This window comes from Etheostoma cragini, chromosome 11 (genome assembly GCF_013103735.1).
Source record: "Etheostoma cragini isolate CJK2018 chromosome 11, CSU_Ecrag_1.0, whole genome shotgun sequence".
In the NCBI taxonomy this organism is placed as follows: domain Eukaryota; kingdom Metazoa; phylum Chordata; class Actinopteri; order Perciformes; family Percidae; genus Etheostoma; species Etheostoma cragini.
Genome location: NC_048417.1, coordinates 8,391,466 through 8,414,150, shown reverse-complemented (window position 1 = coordinate 8,414,150; position 22,685 = coordinate 8,391,466). Strand labels below are relative to the sequence as shown.

The window sequence follows — 22,685 nt, the reverse complement described above, 5'->3', positions numbered from 1 at the left end:
GATACAGGACACTGGGCTGTAAGCTATTGTTTTGTTGTTTCTTTGTTAAAACATGAGCAATGGGCTATGTGCTTACCAGTAGCCAGGCAGACAGCAGAGCGTGGTTGGTGGTTATAAAGTTATGTTAAAAGTATGAGCATTCAGAATAAACACTGTTGCCTGTAAATTGTCTGTCTAGACTGTGATTTGTGCTGAGGAAATCCTATGGTGACAGCAAATTCTGCTACAGTAGGATTTCAAAGTACACTTTTTCCCTAGTTGACCCCAAGGTGACATTTTCCATCCAACCCATCTAACACCCCCAAAAACAGTTCAACTGTTTTAAACCGATGCAGCTGTCTGACAACAGAAACATGTCAGTGACAACAGCTGTATTGCGTTTGCAGAAGCCCTTCTGAAGAAAGAAGCCCTCTGAATACATTGCATTTCAAGTAGAAAAGAGCATAGCTAGAGGCTATAATGAGGGGTGGCGTGGGCTCTCTATACTGAAACACAATATAAGTCTCCATGTTGCAGAAGACAAAGGTAAGATTTAACCTGCTGGGAATGAGTATCTGGCCACATGCTGTAGATTCAAAGTAAATTGGTGAAAAAAAGTGTTACATTTTAGCTTAAACTGTTTTGAGAAGATCACACTCACGACAATGCAATGCTAAAGCTTTTCAGGTACTAGACTTCGTCAGGGTAAATGCTGACAAAAGAGCTTATAATGACGTCAAAATTGCACGCTTGTATAGATATGTAGCTCCCAAAGTCTGAATAGCTGAAATGTTTCACAGATACAACCCATCACAAAAATGGATGATAAAACACTTGGGCCTGCATGCAGACCCCTCCCTTCTCGAGGTTCTAACCTATCCAAAATTGCTTGGTTTTATACTCCCAGGTGGCGACCATCAGCCCACTAACAGACTTTCATCTCTGCATGATGCTACATCAGAAGCTTTCTGTGACACACAGTAGTAAAGTGCATGAAATAAAACATGAACACAATTGTGTGGCTTTCACAAATGAAGCAGACCGCAAAGAGGTAGACATTGTTATGGCACCGTTTGCCACTTTAATGAATGAATGTAATTAAACATTAATCTGATGGAAAATGATAAAAGAACTCAAAATGTCTTTGGGCCGCCACACAAACTTTGGAACTAACAATCCTCCCACATCCACCCTCAGTTTTTATGGTCCAATTTTCACTTTCCTTCCTGTTTGCTCACAGACACGCACTGTTAGCAAGCCAAATTGGTTCAGTACACTTGGCTGTCTTTTATGGTTTTGTATAATAAACCCCGCACTGGGTTAGGCTTTTGTTAAGCTTTCTTTTCTTGAAACTGTTTTTGGTTGTCAGCACTGGACCTATGGGGGGTGTACACCAGTTTATAGTAAAATATTAAAATCTTCAATAAAGATCAAGGCCACAAGCTTAAAGCTCTTAAACAAGGTTGTATACTTCTTAAAAAAAAGGATATTTCCTTGCAAAAATAACAATTTAAATCATAACCCAACTAGACAGTTGTGTTCCAAAATATGGAGTGATAAAAATGGTCCCGGTTGAAAATGAACAGCCATGCTTTACAGTACACTTTAAATATATAAGCATGTCTGTTAGAGCCCTGCTCAACACACACAACAGGCAACGGAAAGGCAGGAATGTAAGCTTTGATGCCATTCAGTTTGTTCTTCCTGTGGTTTTCTGAAGGGGGTGGAGAAAAAGACCACTTCCTATCTCTTCCGAACCCAGAATGTCTCAGTGAACTCAATAAAAACGCCTTCTCTTTGAACTGCAAAAATATCCATCTCCACCAAAAACAAATTTGTCATTTGAATGTAAATGTCTGTGGATGCTTAAAAAATAAGCCACCAGACAACTGTTTGTGTTTTGGTACCAGAAAATAGCCTGTAAATACCCAAACTGGGGCGGCAATTTAGAATTATTTTAGATCAATTGATCTATCAGTTATTTTTCAAAATAACAAAATTACTAAATACTACAATATCAATTTAAAATGACAAAACAAAAAAAATGCAGCAGATCTTCACATTGGAGATGCTGAGACAAAGTATTTGGCTTGATAAATTACTTTATTTAAATGTACTGTTGATGAAATAATTCAGTAATCAGTAATCTGTAAAAGTAAAAGGTTTGTAAAGAAAGTGTAACAATAGCTAACTTTAGTCACATATTGGAGCAGCAGTCACAGGGGTGTCTCTCTCTTGTATAAGGCTGAACTGGTGGGACCCTCAAACTGCAGTTTGATGGCCTGTTTCAGATTAAGCTCTGGGTTTGTGGTTGTCATAGCAACCATAACATCCTGTGGCAAGGCACTACAAGGTGGGTCTGGGGAAAAACTGTAGTAAGCAGGTGACAAAATGTTCTTCTGGGGTTGAGAATCCCAAGCTTCCCCTTGAAGTTGGCTCTGTAGCCTATATGGGTAGCCGAGAGGAGGACTTTCTCTGTTTTTAGCACCTACTGCAGGGCAGTCTTGCCCTGGCATTATCCCAAGGGAAGCCATGACTGAGTGCCATTTACCACCAGCATAAGTAGTCCTGTCTGGTGTTATTAGGTTTGAGTTTTGTTTGTTCATTTTGTCATGATATTCAGGTCCAGACGACAAGCCTTTCTGAGGCAGTTCGCAGTTGTGCATCAAGGCAGAGATTTTGCAAACAGTGGTAGGAGGGCTGCCCTTTGGATGTCTCTGGCTGCTTCCATGGAGGCTGCCAATGCCTGAGCTCCCTGGTGGGGGGAGGGTGGAGGGACGACTACGACTGCGGGGCAGTGAGTGCTGTTGGATCTGCTGAATGAAGCGGAGGCTGTCGGCTGGCACTGTCTGCACCGTGGCCAGTGAGTGGCAGGTAGATGAGGATTGGGAGCTCTGCGTAGAGTGGAATCGTTCTGCAGTGGAGCCGGGAGAAGATACTGAAGAGGAGGAGGTAGCAGCAGCTGTGACTTTACCTCCATTACTCACCAAGATGCCCGAAGAGAGGATCTTGTTGGGTTTTGCAGGGGAGACAGTACTTGAGTTAGGCAACAGGCCTACATATGGCTTGGCTCCATAGCTTTCCAAGAGCCTGACAATGTTAAAGTGCCCATGTTTCACAGCCACTTTGACTGGACTGCGGCCATATTTATCCGTGTGATTGGGATTTGCACCTCTTTCCAGAAGCATTGCAACAATGTTTGCATGTCCCTCCTGGGCAGCGATACTCAGAGCTGTTGCCTTCTGGTGACAAGCGAGGTCTATATTGACACCACTGCTATCAAGGAGACAACGTCCTACTTTAGCATGTCCTGTCCAAGCCACTGAATGCATTGGTGGTCTCCCCTCTGTATCCTGTACATTGGGGTTTGCCCCATGCTTTAACAGTAGGTCTACCATCTCCACACACCCTTGCCAGCAAGCCACATGAAGCGCTGTACGGCCCTCAGAGTCTCTGGACTCCAGGGGCACTCCCCCCTTCTCTATGAGGAGTGTAGCCTTTTCAAGGCGATTCTCCAACACTAGGAGGTAGAGCAAAGGCCTTCCCTCTGCATCACGGACATCAGTATCAGCCCCTCGCCTCATAAGAAGCTCTGAAACTTCAGCATGGCCCTCCAGGAGTGCGGCACTCAAGGCAGAATGTCCATCGTACGCCCTGTGATCAATGGGAGAACGTCTGTCCAACAACAGCCTGACAGTGCTCCAGTGACCTTCCTGGGCAGCCAGTATAAGAGGGGTGCGTCCTTCAATATCCATCTCTCCGACACGTGCCATGCTGCCTCGCTCTGTCAAAGCAGCACACACACCCCGATGGCCTTCACATGCAGCAGCGTGCAGTGGAGTCCAGCCAAGGTCATCCTTGTGGTTCTCGTCCAGGCCTCGGTCCAGCAGGGCACGGACAACCTCAACGCTGCCTCTTGCTGCTGCAAGGCAGAGTGCCGTCCTGCCTTCACAATCAATGGCATCCACAGCTGCTCCCCAGAAAAGCAGCCGTGACACTGCCTTCATGTGGCCCATTGCTGCAGCTGCCAGTAGGGGAGTAACAGCAGCTGCAGCAGGGACATTGCCATTAGGGCCAGCAGTCTCATCTATATCAGCACCAGCTTCTAACAGAAGCTCAACTACATCGGCGTGGCCCTCATAGGCTGCAAGAAGCAATGGTGTCATTCCATCATGGTCTCTGTGTCCTGGATCTGCTCCACGCTCCAGCAACAGACTTGCTACCTCACCATAACCTTTGACCCCTGCTGCTGTAGGGACACAGAGGGCAGCAACTGACAAAGCAGTGCGCCCATCTCCATCAGCTAAGTTAACTTCTGCATTGTGGTCCAGCAATATCTCAACAGCTTCATGGTGTCCCATATAGGCAGCAGCAATAAGCGGCGTGCGGCCCTTGCTGTCAGCTTTATCAACCTGTGCCCTATAGTGCAGCAGGGTCAGGACAATTTCCTCATGCCCCCCCCAGGCAGCGGCTCTGAGAGCAGTCCTGCCCTCAGCGTCACATCCATCCACATCTGCTCCTGAATCTAGTAGAAGCCGGACAGCCTCGCTGTGTCCTCCCCAAGCTGCAGAGCGCAGTGCAGTCCAGCCTTCGTTGTCGAGATGCTCTATCATCCGCACTGCAGTTTCTGGCTCCTGGATTTTGGTCCATTCAAGGAGCACAGACAACACTTTGACATGACCCTGCCTGGAAGCCAAAGTTAGTGCCGTTTGACCCTGTTGATCACTAACCAGTGGATCAGATCCATGTTTCAGGAGAAGTTCAGCTACGTTTGCAGAACCCTCATGAGCCGCATTGGCTAGCAAGGTCTGTCCATCTGTAGAAATAGGCTGGTTTACAGACACTCCACTGCCTAGCAGCTTCTTTATAGACATCTCCCTTTCAAACGCCTCTCGTAAATGTGTTGCCTCTTCCCCTGTGCAATGCACTCCAACCCTTAGGTCTGCATCTGAAAAACAGGCTGCAGAGACTAGCCCACTCCTCGTTAACAGCTGAAGGACTTCCTGACTGACCAGAACAGGAGGATGGCTAATGGATGTGGTGAGGGCACTACTGCCGATAGGAGTAAGAGCAGGCACACCTGCCCACAGCATCCACAGGGCCAATAATGAGGGGTTATCTTTATGGTGACCTGAGCAAACTAAATGTCTCGCAAGCTGGCAAGTGTCCTCAATGTCCAGGTGGGGTCCCTGCAAAGTCAAAGCCATGGCAAGCATGCTGTGACCTTCTGTTCTGCTACAGAGGTACTTCTGTGTGCAATACTTAACATCCGTCAGCCACTCAGCAAAGCTGGCATGAAAAAGTAGTTTGGTGTCCCCAGGGCCATTGACCAAGAGAGGTGCAAGGGTTCTGAGCTTGTTCTGGAAGTCCTGGATGCTGAGCAGGGTGTCATGTGTCCAGGCTGCTGTAAACAGCTGCTGGGGTGTGAGGGGCCTTGGGGCAGCCAAGAGGACATTGAGGAGAGGCCTGACATAGACAAAGAGCCCCCGGGGGAACAGTCTCTGGCATAACCACAGGTAGAGGCCGTTGAGAGTCCCAGGGATGTCTCGAATCTCCCGGAGTCCCACAAGTGCACCTGCCACTCCATCCAGCACACGCTCAAGGAAGAGAAAGCAGCCGCCGCTCTTAATATGCAGCAGATTTAACATGTCAGCTGTGTCAGGAGTGAGCTGACGGCGTAGTGTTGAATCTTCATCTAGACGGCAGAGGATGTACTGCTGGACATCACGGACTGGCGGGGGCTTGCGCAGATCATCCAGACAGAGCCTACGAAAACCTACAACACAGAAAGAGAGTGCAGTTTTTTTTTTAACCCTATATAGTTTTGCATATTTGTCTGGAATGTATCAGTCCAACATTGTGTTATTTGGGTTCTTCTAGTTTTCATCTAAAAAAAAAAAAACATTTACATCTACGGTGTGCCTAGGTAGTAATTCTGAAAAGTATTGTTTGTTTACTGTATGTCAATTAATAATCATTAAAATGACTCAATCAATGTTATAAACAAAAAAACAACAGAAGAACAAACAGTAATTTCACTCCCCAATCAAGGCTGCCCAATATCCACCACATGCAAGCCTGAGGTGGTTTATGTTTAGCCCCACTAACGTCCACAAAGATGAGTTATTCTTTCTTCTTACCTGAGAACATCTTGGACACAGCCTTGTTGTGGCGGCGGACAGAGCAGACCAGCAGCAGCCAGCTGGGCAGCAGGTGTTGATTGGCGGCCAGGAGCTGTGCAATGGAGCCGCTGTTCCCATTTCCTTCTCCTGCTCCATACCCTACATCAAGGGCGTCCACCACCAGCATCAGAGTCTGGGCGGGAGGAGGAAGGTCCAACAGGGGTCCCAACACTGCTCTAAAGGATGTGAGAGAGACAGACACACAAAGAAAAGAGAATTAATGCAAGTCGGCCGTCAAAAAATGCAGGAGTTGTGGGCAGATGAGCGAGTTGAAAGTAACAGTGTGAGTATTTTCTTTTATATTGACTTCAGTGTAATAACTTTACAGCAACACAGCAGGTCAAACATTTTAAATATGAAGTCAGTAACACTGAATGAGATCATTCCATCACTATACTATACATACTTGAGGCAACTTCACTTTTTTTTGCTTTTGCTTTCTATTTCACTAATTTTACAAATAATCTTACCATACCTCTCAGATTTTTAGACACACAGTCAATTCAAATCGTTTCAATGTAAACAACTGGCATGTCAGTCAGACCAACTTTCACAACAGACAACCAAAGGAAAATGTTTCTATCAGCAACATAAGCAGGTAGTGTGACTCAAATTTGGGTATCCTCCTGACCTTTTACTCAGAAAACTGTAATATTGAGACATTTACCTCAAACTTTTAACTTTGAAATACAGCTGTGATTAGGGAACAGAAATAGCAAACATTGTATCTTCTACTGTGATTAAACAGTGGACTTGGATGCAAAACAGTGAACCAATGCTTTTGATTTTCTTAAAAACTAAATTCCAGTTTAACTTTAAAGTGCACAGGCAGCACCCACACCTTGCTGTGATCTGATGGTGACTCAGGTTAATGGAACTTCCGAAAGATTCTGCTCCACACCCCACCCCCACCCTCAATGGTGTACACAGTTTATATGCACACACACACACCTAACATAGTCAAGCATACTTGTAATGTGCACCTCTCCTTTTTAAGTACTTGCACTGACTATATTAATTTCAGGACCTTTAAAACACCCCAAAATGGTCCACAAACAATAACACATTAAAAAGACTGTCTTTAAGAAAACATGTCTTCAATGAGGACCTGAACCCAGCGTGGGAGCACAGAGATCAAATGTTTTTTGGACCACCAGGCTACTATTCCTGAATCTAGACTTAAGACCCGAGGCAAGTATATCTGGGGAGAATGAAATCCTGCAGTCATCAAGATGTACTTTATAGCGCTGTTGGTGCATTCATGATGACAGATGAATACTGGGGCTGCAGTAAAAATATGCGACACAAAGAAACAAATATCTTCTGACACCTATGATAATGTTATGGCAACTGTGCAGTAATAGTAGTTATTATAGGAACTCATGTTTACCCTGTCCTAACTAAGCCAAACAGTGTCAGACCTGTGTTTAAACTGGGCCTGGTGAGGGTTGTAAAGGAGTAGTTAGTGGATTACTGACATCTTCAGCCGGTCTATTGGTCAGCCCACCACTTTGGTCCAGAAATCTCAATAACTATTTTATGGATTGCATAAAAGTTTTGATTCAACATTCATGTTCCCCATAGGATGAAGCCTAATGATTTTGGTGAGACCCTCACCTTTCCTCTTTGTTGTTTGTGGGTTTACGACCAAATTACATGGAATATTCCCATCAGCATTAGCCATGCTAATTGGCAAATATTAGCATCCTATCAAGTCAAACTGAGATAGTGAACGTGGTAAACATAAGACCTACACCCGTTTCACATATGCAGGTTAGTATTCTTACTGTGAGCATTTTAGCACTTAGTTCAAAGCGCCACTGTGCCTTCAGACAGCAGCACAGAGCCAATAGCATGGCTCTACACTTGTTTTTTCTAGGCTACCTTCTTCCCTGTTTGATGATTAGAACATTTACTGAATGTCTGCAATTCAATTTTCTTAGAGACATGGACCTACTAATCTATCCCAGACAGTGTCTGACATGTTCTGTGTTTTAAAACTATTTAAAAATGTCATTAAACTAAATAAACAACATTAAAACAAACATGTTAAACAACATACCTATAGTGGCATACTGAATTGCAATTGTAAACATTTCATAAGCAACACCAAATAACCTTAATGCATTTTTACCAGGCCTGGTTTTATTCTGTGTTCCGCATAGCAGAAATTTGTAGAGAACTAACATATTGACAGCGGTCTTGTTTCTAAGGTGACAAACAATGATTAACCTTTGACAGCAGTCTGGTGTGAATGGGTCACACAGAGGCTAAACTTAATTATCAATTATCCTGCAACAAACACAGGGTATATGTTTGTGTGTGTGTGCGTGCTGTTATTAGTGTTAATGTCTATATTTGGAAATGTACAGAAGGTCCAGCACCTTTAGTCAGCAGGCAGGGTTTTTATTTCATTTTTTTATCTAATTTTTACAAAAAACTAGAAAAACCTTTAATGTTCTCAGTCTTTTCAGCGTGTTTCCGGTGCCTAATAATAACAAAGTGAGTAATGTCTCCAATCAGACTACACCGCTACAAGGAAGAAAACAGCTCCAGCATTGTTTATGAAATACCATGGATGTATTATTTAACGTGTAAACAGCGCTGTTATGGCAGAGATGCATGACAATTTCATGACAAGTTTACTCTGGCAAGCACAGAAGCTTGGTTAATTAATCAGAAGGAGAAGCCTGTGAAGTTGAATGAGTAACTACAAGCAGGGTCATTAGCTGAACGTGTTAAGGTCAACAACAAAGTAGCGGGCTCAGATTTAGTATTCGCGTAGGGAGTGGGGACTGAAATTTCAACATCACATAAACATCACAGATGACTAATCATCCATAACAATTAGACTTTGGCAATTGATGCATCAAAAATGTCTGCCCTGTTTAAGCTACTCTCATGAAATTGTGCATTACTACATACACCATACATGATTCTGAAAAACACAAATTAACTATTAGCGCCCCCATTAAAACGTCCATAAATTATTACTTTTGTCCTCACTTAATGTACATTTGAACTAGCATTGTTTATGGGTGTATTTAGTTTCAGGCAGTAGCCTAGGAAAGTATTCAGCATTGGTGAAAAGCCGCCCACATCCTGACATGTCTCAAAATAATTTAGAATAAATCAGACTCAAAGATATGGCATTTGCTTTGTGAAATAGCACGTCTCATTTCAACCTGAAGGAAAAAATATTTTTTTTTATGGTGTAGGTTGAGTGTCTTTCAAGCAAGGTGTCCTGCCTCTGCTACGAAAAAAAGAAAAAAAACTGCAGTAACCCCTGTGGTTATTTTATACTTAAAAACTCTTAAACTCTGCAGGGCTGCAACTAAGTTTATTTCCATAATCCATTAAAGCATCAACAAATCATTCAAGCAATTTTAAATAAATGCCCATCACAAGATCTTTAACTGCTTATTTTAGGTGTACAGTCTAAAATCCAAAAAATATTAAATTTATAACAATAGCAAACAAAGAAAAGTAACAAATCCTGATATTTGACAGGCTGGAAGCAGCAAATGTTTAATTTACTGCTTTACTGCAGTAGAGAATCACAGACCTTTACTCAATTACTGTACTTAAGGACAGTTTTTGAGGTACTTGTACTCTACTGCTGTTTTCTATTACTTTTACTTTTTTTACTTTAAAGGTCCCCTGCCACACTTTGTGGTAATGTCTGAAGTTCTACCATGGATTCAAACATTTTTTTGTGGACCAAATGCCTTGGGTACCTTATTTCAAGCCATTCTAGCGTGGTATAGAAAGCCTTCAGAAAGGCTTGATTTGCGTCAGTTCTCATTCATATTCAATGAGCTAAGCTGCTTGTCTCTGATTGGCTAACAGCTAGCCAATGAGAGCCTGGCTATAAGCATCCTTTCCCCAGCGCAACTGGGAGAACTCATGATAATGAGCTCGGGCAACATGACATCAGACTCACCAGCTGTTGTAATTGGCCTGATTTCTCTGCTTATTTCTTTTCAGTGGCTAGAGCTGACTGGTAGCAGTTCATTTTCACATTCACAACATAACACAAACACATATCGACCTAACATATTTAAAAAAATGCAATTAAAAACGGTTTTGTGTGGCAGGGTACCTTAAAGAATATTTTGATTTGAACTTCCACCACTGTTGATTTGTCTTCATACAACAAATTAAAATTAGTTACGGTGATGGGACCGTTTTCTCCACTTTTACATTTTCATAAATAGCAAGTATTAAATCTTCATAAACACGCTCATGCAGCACACCATTTGAAAGCTCAGAGTCTCATGGTACGATTAAGCCCACACACAAAGCATAAGATGACTTATAGCAGTTATAATCCTGTTATGAAGTAAAGAAATACAGAAAGATACTGCGCCGCTAGTGTCTAAAGTGGAGTGTGCATCCATATCTTTTTCCTTGTGTCTTAATTCACAGCGGTGAAAGATTCACAAAGAACTTTTCCTACATTGCCAACATTTCCAGGAATTAGAATATCCAAGCCTTTTTATCCAAAACAAGCTGGTCGCCTTACAATCTTGTAGTTTCTGACTGACTTTTAACGGAAAGAAAGCTGAACAGTTTATGATTTCTGGGTTTTGATTGCTTCTCTCTTCTCCCCCGGGGCTGCTACGGTGTTACTGTGTTGTGTTGTTTTATATATATATATATATATATATATATATATATATATATATATATATATATATATATATATATATATATATATATATATATATTTCTGATTGTTGTCTAATGTTAATTGTGTATTTAGTTTGTTTTTGATGGTGATAAGCTGACGGTGTAGTTGGAAGGACGTGTCTGAATTGATGATTGAAAAAAATAAAAAGTTGTTCACAAAAAAAAACAAAAAGTGTATAATTTCTGGGTTTTGATTGTTTCTCTCTTCTCCCCCGGAGCTGCTACAGTATTACTGAGCACGCCGGCGGATTCTCTGACGTCAGCCCGTCTACTGTAACCCAAGATAGACCTAGTCAAAGCCAATCATGTATCATATCCAGTTCAGGGAGGACCAACGTGGGAAAGATTGACATCTATTCCCTCCAGTTAAAACTAGATGTTATGAAACCGTCCTACCTGTTTAGCCAATAAAAAGAAGAAATTGATTGATACCATACTTGACCAGAAAAGTTTAACCCTGTGATGGCTGCAGCTTTGTCAAAGCAAATATAGGGCCTTAGTTATTACATTTAACCATTTCATCCATTTCTAATTACTTATTTCTATAAATGTATGTATATAGTTATTTCAAGTATGTGTGTGATTGAGGTGGATGTGTTTTTGTATTTGAGAAGTTTTGTATTTTGCACTTTTTTGGCTTTTTTCTTTGCACTTTTCAAAAGGAAATAAGAAAAACGCACAAACATATCTGTAGAAATAAATTCATATAAAATCCATTTTCTGAGTCCTTTTCTTCTGGATTTTTTCTGTAGTAAGTTGAGACATGTAGCTATGGTACTGGTATTGTGTGTAGCCCATGTGATATGTTCAGTGTTTTTAAATCATTTCACAGATGCTTTACATGGACGGAAATAGAAGACCTCCATTCTAACCTTTGTAGCTCTGTGTCAGTAAGGCCTAGAACCAAACTGACACTTGGAACACAAAATTGACAGTGATAGCTTTCCAATGACCTCAGGCCTATCCCAGGGGGCCAAAGTACATGGGAGCTGTATCACTTTTATTTTAGTAAAACATTTAGGCGAAAAAGCATGTATTTTAAAGTGTGTTTAAAGAGGTTTAATGTATTTTTGATTAATTACAGGTTTCAGTACTAAACCTAATGTGCTGTATGACAAATACAAACCTATACAGGTGAACAATAAAGGCCACACCAAGAAAATGTCTTTAGTCAGAGAGGTTCAGATCAATCTTGCATCTTCCTGCAAGATATTACAGGCCAAGCCTTAATGTGTCAATTATATTATTACAGTAAGACATTGCCCCACGCGGTAGCCTTGACTTTTATCATTGAGGATATCCTGCAATTAAAAACCCATTAAACCATGCCTTGTTTGATTGCTACATCTGGGTTACAACAAGCTTATCATAACTCTGTATGCTTGAGTCATCTGATTAAAGTGACACTCCCTCACCGGGCACACGTTCAGGGCTGCTGTAGAGGAAGTGTAATGAACCTTTTATTACTGCTTTAAGTTTCCCGCTCCATTCAGCCCATATAGTCCTGGACACAGGTCTGTGGGTGACCTTTGAACCTGAGCTTTAATTCAACTTGTAGAGGTTGGTAAAACCAGGTTTCCTCACATCCAAACATATTATTCCAGTACTCAGTATCACTTCACTTCATCTAAAGCTGCTCACAGGCTACAATCAGATCACAGCTCTCAGGCCATCAGGTGGTGGTTTTCTAACTGAACCTAGAGTAACATTCAGATTGCTTTAGGGGGCTTGGTCCTGTTCTCTTAAAGTGATGACCAAACTGAAAAGCAACACATATTTACAGGATATTTGAGTACGCTAGTTAGTGTACTATACTTTGGGTCTGTGTAAGTCTTTTTTTTTTTTTGTGGAGTTAGTTTTTTATTTCTTGTATTCTTTCTTATCTAGTTATTGTTCCCTTTTCTTGTAGCTTGTATCATGTATTCTTTTTGCACATTACCTGTTGCTTACGTTACCAGTATACACAATATATTAAAGAAAACGGTTGATTTCCATTACACTGGTATGTTTTAATAAATAAAAATCACTTTTTTCTAGAAAAGAATCCTCTAGAACATTTTGATTAGTGTAAAGTCACTCAAATTATTGACTGCAGCCTTCAATACCATAAGTTATAACATCTTGATCACCAGACTCAACGACCTCGGTATGGGAAATACTGCACTCAGTTGGCTCTGTTCCTACCTTTCCAACAGATCCCAATTTATCTCTCTGGATAACTCAAGGCGTTCCCCAAAGCTCTGTACACAACCCCCTCCTCTTCCTAATCTACATCCCCCACCGGTCAGATACTAAGCCACCTTAACCTGGACTTCCACTGTTACGCCAATGACACCCAGATCTACCTCAGCACCAAATCCCCCCACAATCCTCAACTCTCCCACATCAACTCCTGTCTGTTAGCTATTAAAACCTGGATGCAACACAACGTCCTCAAACTCAAGAGCGATGAAAAAGAATTCCTCTTCATAGGCTCCAAATCCACTCTCATCAATAACCCCACTCTCAGCATTGACAACACCATTGTCTCCCCATCTCCCCAGGCCTGCAACCTTGGCCTGATCTTTGATTCCACCCTCTCATTCTACTTGTTCTACTCCCTACTGGACTAAGCCAACTCACTTCTCCTTGGCATCAGCTCTACCTACATCAAGCGACTCCAACTGGTCCAGAACGCAGCCGCTCAACTTATCACCCACACCAAATCACTTCAGTCCTAAAACAACTCCACTGGCCACTGGCCTACAAAATCCTGACCCTCACTACAAAAGCCCTCCACCATCTGGCCCCCTCATATCTCACTGACCTCTCCCCCTGCCAACCCTCACTGTCCCTCAGGCCCACCTCAGCCTGTCTTATTTCCATCCACAAGTCCAACCTCCGTAGTTTTGGGGAAAGAGCCTTCTCCCGGGCAGCTCCCAGGCTCTGGAACTCCCTCCCCCAAGTGATCCGCACTTCTGAGTCCCTCATCATCTTCCAGTCCCGCCTCAAAACCTCTGCTTATCCGTAGTCCCACACCTCCACCCTTTTCATCTGTGCCTAAATCTTCTAGTGACTTTGAGTTGTTGAAAAGTGCTATTTAAATTCAATTTATTATTATTATTATTATTATTATTATTATTATTATTATTATTATTTCTATTTGCTGTACTGAGCCTGTTTTGAGATATGTGTGAAGAGTTGTATTTTGGATGAGTTTTGCAGGTGATGTGAACTCAGGTAGGTTTTGGCGGAACGTGTACATTCAAAACCTGTTTTAGTTGTACAAGAGAAAACTCAGTGAGGACAGACCAGTGAGCTGCCTCAATTTACCCTGCAGAAGTTGAGGAGCAGTTAACCATAGTCCACATAAATCAACTGGAGTTTAAAATTCCAACACAAAGAAAGCGGAAGGAAGCAGGTATTGGTTGAAAAGACATTCATCTGGCAGAATTTCCAGCAGCACCAGAGCAGTCCTGGAATTGGAACGATTGTGGATATAGACTATTGCTCAGGTCACTGTTAGTAATGCAGAATGTGGTAAGAGTTTTGCACAGTCTTTAATTGTGACCAGTGTCATTTAGCAATCAAAACAAACTGTAATGACTTGATGACCACAACCAGTTGCCTCAAGACATACATCCCATGTATGCCCTTTAATTGAAGCAATGGAAGCCCATGTTTCAACAGTTTGTCAATGGCTGTTCTCACATGGCAATGTTTTGCCCGCTGCCACTTTCTCTCACAAGAGCTCCAAACACAAACAGTGTCTGGCTGTGAGCCAGTCTGAGGAGCATGAGGAATCCAGCTCGGTACTTGACACCAGAGGTAAGCAAACACAGGAGGAGCGTCAAAGGGCCCAGACTCATTGCAGGGCAAACACACCGGGAGAGAATGAAAAAGTCCTGCAGAGCAGAGTGACCTCGCTGACTGGTGCTGAGATGGTCACTGGGGTACTAGAGGCATTTTTCACCTCTTTGTTCTTTTTTTCTCCTCTCTGAAAGGAAGTTGTGTCGTAAATAACACTGTAGCATTCATTCACACTGGAAGCCCATTGTGTGTGCTGTGAATGGGCTGCATTATAAGTGGAGAAATAAATATCAGATGAAGAAGAATAGCTGCCGTCTTTTTCCTGTGACTGTCGTGGCCTCTCTTTGCTTCAGCAACGGCCACTTGTTTTGTTTTTTTACATTTACAGGCAGTGCAACTCTTTTTGTCTGTTGACAGTCTAAACACCTGCACGGAATCACCTCTGTTTGTACAAGAAGAGGTGCAAACTTAAAGCTGTAATGGATCTTTTTCCCACAACATAAGCAGGAGTTCCTGCTGTGTTTGACACAATCACTACTTTTTTTAGGCTGAGCGGGGAGCTTTTAATTTTTTACTATAGTGTTGGTGCCATTGCAACGAGGGCCGATAATCCAGTATCATTACTAGTTAACTTGCAGTGGAATCAGAATCGTATGTCATATACTTGTCCAACGTAGTGATGCTAGGCAAACTTAGAAACTGACAAAATCTTTTTTTTCTTCTTTTTTAACAGTGCAACATGGTTCATAGTTTTGAGCATTTATTAGATTGATTTTGCATACACATCCTACAGTGTGTTATACTGTATACCATTTTATAAAACAGGTAGCTCAAATCTAATCACTGTAACACTTATACAGATATTATCAAGAGATACCAACGCTGGTATAAAGAAAATGCTAAATCTCAGTCTCATGATACCCAACCCTACTGATCATGGAAAAATGTTGTCATACTGATTTCAAATCAGCCAACCATAGCTTTTACTGTTGCAATAGGCTACAAATTAATTAAGATAATCAAGCAAGCTTTTATGTTACAAAACAATAAAGGGCTCCTTGATATGTCTATGATATTAAATCTAAGCTTGTCTGGTTGACAACAGACTAGGTTACATTCCCATGACTCATAATTGGTTATCACGTCTAAAATGACTACAAACAAATGTTTTTGGTCACCACAATCAAATGTTGTAACCGACCATTTACAAAACAAAAAAAATACTTGTGGCACAGGTTTTCAGTGTGTTGTTTTAACCAATAAACCACTTGTTTACCCTTTGACACATGTCAGATGCAACTTTGTTAAGCCGCGCCTGCTTTCATCAACAATAATCACCATTTACAGAATGTAATGCCACACGTGTACATTTTGCTGTGTGGAGCTGGGAATGAGCCTCACTCTTGAACATGCACACACATGCCAAGCGCCTGCATAAGTTTCAGGATTGTTACCTTTGGTTAACTTTTCTCTGAACCTTGTACTCTCCCTTCAATAAATAATAAACCTCAGTTTGATTGTCACACCAAAACATTTCTAAAGTAAAAGTCTGAAAGAAATGTGATACAAACCTCTTGAAGGTATCATCAGGGTCTCTTTGACAGGTGAGAGGCTCCAGAGAAGCGGATACAGACGGGCTGTTGAGGATCTCTTCGTACCCAGAAGAAAGGAGAGGTGAGGCCCTCAGCTGCTCCACCAGGCCCAGGACGAACCTCCACAGGACCGTACTACTCTGGTCCTCCCTCTGGCAAAAGTGGGAGGCCAGGCAGCGTGGTGCCAGCCCGACTGCAAGACCTGCCTTCGAGCTGGGCCACACCACCTCAGTGCATAGAGCAGTCTTACCGGCGCCGGGGCCCCCCATCACCAGCAGCCCTGCTGGTTGCCCTGGCACAGAGCGGCTGTCCAGGCAGCGTCGTAGCTTGTCCAGGGCCCATTCCCGGCAGTAGAAACGTCGGCCCTGGAGCAAGCTGGAGCTGCTGCCAAATCCACTGCTACTCATTTGTTCCTGGGTGTTTGACTTCCAGGCAACAACTCACTGCTCTGAACTCCACGTTCCACCATGCTCCTCCAGTAATTGTACTCTGACTTTAGGTTGAGCTGCAGCTGTTAACACCTCTTGTTTGAGACAGCTCTGGGCATTTCCTGACAGAGTTCCTGAAAGTGGTGCATCAGGTGATTATTATCAGTGGCTGTCTGTCCCCTACAGGTCTAGAGGTGTAAGGCTGACAAGCAGATGAGTCAGAAATAGGTTAGGTCAGCTGATGGTTCACCTCTTCATTTCCTTTATTCCACTTTGTCATGATCGGCGTGTTGCACGGTTTGAAACGCTACAGCGAAGAAGAGGATCCATGATCGTGAAGCTGTTCCGTCAAAAATCAGAAAGAGGGAAAAGGAATGAGTCAAAAGGAACTGACATGTTTTTCACAGATATAATGACACAGTATCTCACCCCTACCCTGACTGAGTGTTCCTTAATTTTCCAATTACAGCTACAGTCTTCCCTTCTTTCAGGTTCTGTGCCGCTTCTTTTAAGATTTCGAGCATCAATCCCAAACTGCAGCTTTAGCATGAAATGTCATTTCCCTTTCTCACGCTTTCAGCTCTTTACAACCCGTGGCTGCTACTTCACACCTCCCTCTCTCCATCTATCTGTCTCTCATGCTCTCCGGTTTTTCCTGTTTGTTTTTTTGGTATCCTCCCTCCCTTGGTGTTTCTCGACATGTCAAGACATGCACCGAAGAGCAGAGAGAGAGAGAGGGGAGGAGAGAGGGAGGACTTATGTGGCTAAGAGTGACTCAACAGTTGACAGGTGGGAGGAGTTACCTGGGATCAAGGTTCAGTCACAGGGCAATACTACACCTCAAGCTTTGGTTTCAGATGATTTATCCATGTAAAAAGTCACATCATGCCCTTGAAATTTGCTTTTAAATCTTCTGAGGGACTGCTGTCATCACAGCATGACACTTGAAATGAAGTTGACTTCAGTCTTATAGTTAAATATAGAGCTGACAACAACTAATTACATCGACAAAGACTTAATTTAGACACTTTTGAAAATCGATTGATCGTTTAATAATTAAATAGAAAGAAAAAAAATCTGTGGTTTCAGCATTTTAAAATGTAGGGACTTGTTGTTTTTCTCAGTTTAATATCATTGTTAATTGATTCTTTTAGATTTGGGTGGTTGGTCAGAAAAAAAACAAGCCATTCAAAAATGTCATATTGGACTTCGGGATGGTGTGATGTGCCTTTTTCACCATTTTACAGACTAAACAAAAAAAATTATTCAACTGATTCATCAATAATTTAAAAAAATAATTTATTATGGCCCAAGTTAATGAATTTTAAGTTTATCTGCATAATTTTCAAATAAGGAGTTTTGTGGCAGTTTGGTTTTGCCCACCCTAGTGAATTTAAAATGTTACTAAATTTTTAGCTTTTTTCTTTTTCTTTTATTTCTTTTTACATTTTATTATTAATATTTGAAATGCTTGTTTTTAGCCTTAATTTGATGTTTACATATACAGTATTTCCTAAAACTTTTTTCTCAATTTTCCTTCTAACTATTAAAAATCTAGAGGTTTTCAAACTGATAAAAAGCTAACTTAGCCATACTGCCATTTTATATTCCTATTAAATAAACTGCACCTGAAGTCAATAAAATTTAGACCTTGGAAAGCTGCTGTCAATCTGAAGACTTGCAACATAGAGAGTTAAATAAGTAGTAGTAGTTGGTGAAAAAAAACTGCTTTCGAATTAAGCACAGTGATGTAATTCTTTGGTTTTACCACATTTCTTCCCACTGCATAATCCGCTGTGCGCAATTTCCACTATGCATTCATTTTGCTCCACACGTCCATCGACAGCACACTCTACATTCAATCAATTTTAGACTAAATGCTACCACTTCATTAGGTGAATGTAAAAACCATTCATGAATCAAGCTGAGGAATGTCGAAGGCTTCTGTGACAAAGCTAACATGGTAAGTGCCTCGCATTTCAAGTCGATGACTAATTAAACGTTAGTTACACTAAAATGAATTCGCCAGATTATAAGTGATTAAACACTTGAGAGAACTAAGCAGAAAAAAACTCACTGGTGTGCATGTCATCTGCATAATGATAGGCTGGTGACAGTAGGATTCAGAGAGCTAATTGGAAGCATAATATCCTCCTAAAGGTTGATGACATATGTCGTACACTTACAACATCTGCTGACAAGTGCCAAATACTGAAAACTAACTGAAAAATGAAGAGATGTGTTGTTTTAGCAGGACAGTGAAGACTGACACCAAGCAGTGAAGTTGTCTACATTCTTGTCATTGCTTGTGGTATTTACAAAGCACTCTAAACTTGGCGTGTTGCCTGTAAAGATGCTGGTGCAGCAACCAAAGCCTGGAGCAACGTCTTTATAGCGCATCACAGACATGCTGTCTATGTAGCAGTCAAGTCAATTTAATTTATATAGCCACACACCCTAATTAGGAGGCATGACGTGTTTTACTGTAGCCTATTTAATTTAACTGTGGTAGTTGTAAGACACTGCTTCCTGGTCCGTACAGCACAAATGTATCTGAATTTAACAAACAGTAAACTGTTCTGTAGTAAACTACTTACTTAGACTTCTACAAGTGCCCGTTTCATTTTCTTCAGTTGGAATTAATTGTATCGCTTCATCTAATGACTTCTGCTTTCATTCTTTCATATAAGTTTGCATCCACGCCGATGAGATTCACTACACTAACAAACAAGGCCGCGCCAGGAAGTGTGTACCGTTTTATACCATTTGGGCAGCGTAATTGTTAACAGGCTTTGGTCCTGGAAAAGAAATAGTCTGGCATATGGCCTACACTTCAGTTTTTGAATGGATTGAACAAACAAGATATAGCGTGTTAGTGAACTTTAGGTGCTGGTAGGTAGCCTACGTTTTATTACCTCTGGATGGATCCAGGCTGGCTGTTGCCCCCTGTTTTCAGTTGTTATGCTAAGCTAAGTTAACCAGCTGCAGGCTCCCGCTTTTGTATTTATTGGAGTTATGCTGCTCACATTAAGCATTGACCTAGAGCAAAAATAACCAATTAGCATAGCTTAGCATAATGACTGATTATAGCTAGCTGGACTACGTCCAAAGTTGAAAACAAATAGGCTACACCTACCAGCTCTAAAGCTTATTAACAAACACACTGCACCACATTTTATTCCTTCCACAAACAAACACATCTAAAAATGATAATTTGTGGGTTTAAGGCAGAATTGCTGTTTGTTAAGAAATAGCCTAGCTAGCATGTATGGCTATCCAGAAGGCAGGAATCTAATGATGTTGCCAGGCAACCAGCAGAGATGTTGCAGCCATAGACCATTAATATTAATATATTATCAAATCAATATACAGTCTATGGTTACAGCACCCAACTTCAACTAAAAACCAAAAATCTAAAAATGGTGAACAATTCCTTTAATTGACTATGTTTGTAAATTAAGACGGATTTTGTTTCGCATGTTTTAAAGGGATTTCTTTAGGATGAATTGGGTCTTTTTTAAATTTAAAAAATAACAAACAGATTTGTACTTGTGTGCTTTCAACATACCATTTCTGCTTGATATGCACCAAATTTGGCGTTTACTGTAGGCTAGCTACAGCCAATCAGCTGCCTCATAGTCACATTTGTCTCGCTTTTAGGCTCTACAGGTGATCCTCCACCTGCTTCTCCACGAACAATGACATGTTATCCCCTACAAGCCTTGCCTACTAGAAAACCATAATCTACGAGCTAATGTGTGTTTTAAGAACTGACCTCATTAATCAGGCGCGGTGGTCGACGCCATTGTAAACAACATATCACAAAGCGCTGCAAATACTTTGTCAGTTTGTTTTCGACAAAAGTCGCTTAAGTCAGAAATGCTATTCATTTCCAACAAAAAAATACCGCGACTGAGCTTTTAAATCACGATCTTACCTGTCAGACACGCTCTCCATCTCCGTCTCCCTCCTCACCGACAAACCAGCACTTTACCGGATTTTAATCACATGGAGATTATCCACTCCCACAATCCTCCACACTATCACAGTAAAGGTGAAGTGATTGCTATTTCTGGAACAGATGTCCTGTAGCCTATGTTTCAAAGACTGTCGTTTTCTCTCATTCCATCTCTCAGGGGGGCTGCTCCCTGCTTCCGTGCACACTCTCAGAAAGGATGTTCGAAAGGAAGAAAAAGAAAAAAGACTGTTACAAGGACATCCTCTGCAGGGCTGGTTTAACAAAGATATGTCAGACTGTACTACACATTTTTTTTAGTTTTACTGTATGAGTATGGAAGCCCATTTATGCCAAAAGAAAGACAACAACATCAGAAATGGTTTAATGACAGAAAATAAAAATATCCATGCAAACAAGACATTGAAATGTTGTCAAAATTTCAAAAAGCCAAGACTTTTTAGGTTATTAAATCTCAAAGTTCTTTTTTTTTTTTTATTATGATCTCCTAATGTTGCTTAAACAAGCCAAATTTGTTAGGCTACATTGTATCTTAACTGTTTGACTTAGAAACTTAGCTTTTGTATCTCATGATACTTATATCAAATTGTGATTTAGCTCATTGTGTTTTTACCTTACTTTAAAAGATCAGATAATAACTTATAAAAGTAAGTCAAAACGTTGCATTAGTCTTCAATGTGTAATGGCTCATGGCTTCCTGGCTGATTTTAAAGGCACAATCTGTGATCCCAACTATAAACATAAGCCCCAACTTCTATGTTACTAAATGGACAACAAAATAAATCAAATTTGGTTTTGTTATGCTAAAGGTTTGTTAACATTTGTAAATATAGCAGTGGAACAGGCTTAGAGTGACTATTTGACTCATTTTGCCACAAATTTATACTTAAAAAAAAAAAATCATTAATTGGGCCTCGATATCCTATAGTCAGTATTAATAGGAATTCACTGACACCTGCTGACCAAAAATGTCATTTGCATGGTGTTGACCAGTTTGGAATTGTGTACGTAATACTTCAGCCTTCACTGAATTCTCCCATTAAGATGCTCGGAATTCATTTGAAGACATGATGTTTTTTGTCCAAACCACATAAACTCTGCTTTATATTCGGCTCCAACAGGGGCCTTTAACTGTCCCGACTGAACTCACAGTGAAATGAGAAATGACCTTTTCACCCTGTTAGCCATCTCTGCACATTCTAACACACTCTTAAAGACTAATAAACCCCACAAATCTCTGCTCTTACATTATTACTTTGATTTATATCCCACACGATGTGTCCCAGAAGATATTGTTGTTATTAAAATTAAAATTTTACGTGAAAATGTTATGAATGTAGCTCATCTCTTAAATGTTCAAATTAGGTGTGTGACACCAAAGACACATGTACAACACTAGATTTCTTTATTCTCTGACCTCCCGGTTGCTGTTTCACTTGAGAACTGCAGTGACAAACCCTAAAATAAACAGTGTATTTTTAGAATACTTTCTCCAAATCTTTTAGTTTTCTGCTACATTCATAGGGGAGACATCTACTGGATCTCTGTTGTAATTACAGACTTCTTGTAAAACTAGTCAGTTGAAGATGGAACAAAGTCCTGTAACTTTTTTAATGTCTCACAGAATTTTCCTTAAGAATTTGGAACATACTCTGTTTTGCAAAACACTTTTGGTTGCAAACATCATTCAAAAAAAGTTAATGATTGTTATGGTTAGCTCTTTTCATGCATGTGTGGGTATTTTTGTGTGTGTGTGTGTGGTGTGTGTGTGTGTGTGTGTGTGTGTGTGTGTGTGTGTCTGTGTGTGTGTGTGTGAGAGAGAGAGAGTTCTGGGTTTATCTATTGAGTTAATGTATTTTACCATTTTGCAGTCTGAATTATAAGTTATTTAGCTCAAGAACATGTATTTAGCTCATCTTAAAATCCGATCTAAGAATACTCTATTTTATTTTTTGTAAATATATTTATTTTTTAATTTTTGTTAAAGATTATTTTTTGGGCATTTTAAGGCCCCACTGACAGGACAGACAAAGAAATGGAAGGGTAG

General features: G+C 41.0%; 1 protein-coding gene across 4 annotated transcripts; it reads right to left on the bottom strand.

The window, feature by feature from the left end:
* Positions 1-732: 732 nt before the first annotated feature.
* Positions 733-20,924, bottom strand: ankrd50l (ankyrin repeat domain 50-like). 4 transcript variants are annotated; one of them, XM_034885492.1, is made up of 4 exons: positions 20,600-20,924; positions 16,214-17,002; positions 6,120-6,337; positions 733-5,755 (listed from the first exon to the last, which is right to left on the bottom strand). In XM_034885492.1, the coding sequence occupies exons 2-4, from the start codon at positions 16,639-16,641 to the stop codon at positions 2,196-2,198; spliced, it is 4,206 nt and encodes a 1,401-aa protein (XP_034741383.1). In that variant the 5' UTR covers positions 16,642-17,002; positions 20,600-20,924; the 3' UTR covers positions 733-2,195. The 4 variants fall into 4 exon arrangements, with proteins under 4 accessions (XP_034741383.1, XP_034741381.1, XP_034741382.1 ...); XM_034885490.1 differs by lacking the exon at positions 20,600-20,924 and adding an exon at positions 17,098-17,325; XM_034885491.1 differs by lacking the exon at positions 20,600-20,924 and having other exon boundaries at positions 16,214-17,307.
* Between the last annotated feature and the right edge of the window lie 1,761 nt (positions 20,925-22,685).

Coding starts and splice junctions, on each gene's coding strand:
- ankrd50l (XM_034885492.1), bottom strand. CDS start 16,641: ATGAGTAGCAGTGGATTTGGCAGCAGCTCCAGCTTGCTCCAGGGCCGA. Junction 6,338..16,213: donor CCTGATGATACCTTCAAGAG/GTTTGTATCACA, acceptor CACATCCTTTAG/AGCAGTGTTGGGACCCCTGT. Junction 5,756..6,119: donor TGTGTCCAAGATGTTCTCAG/GTAAGAAGAAAG, acceptor TCTGTGTTGTAG/GTTTTCGTAGGCTCTGTCTG.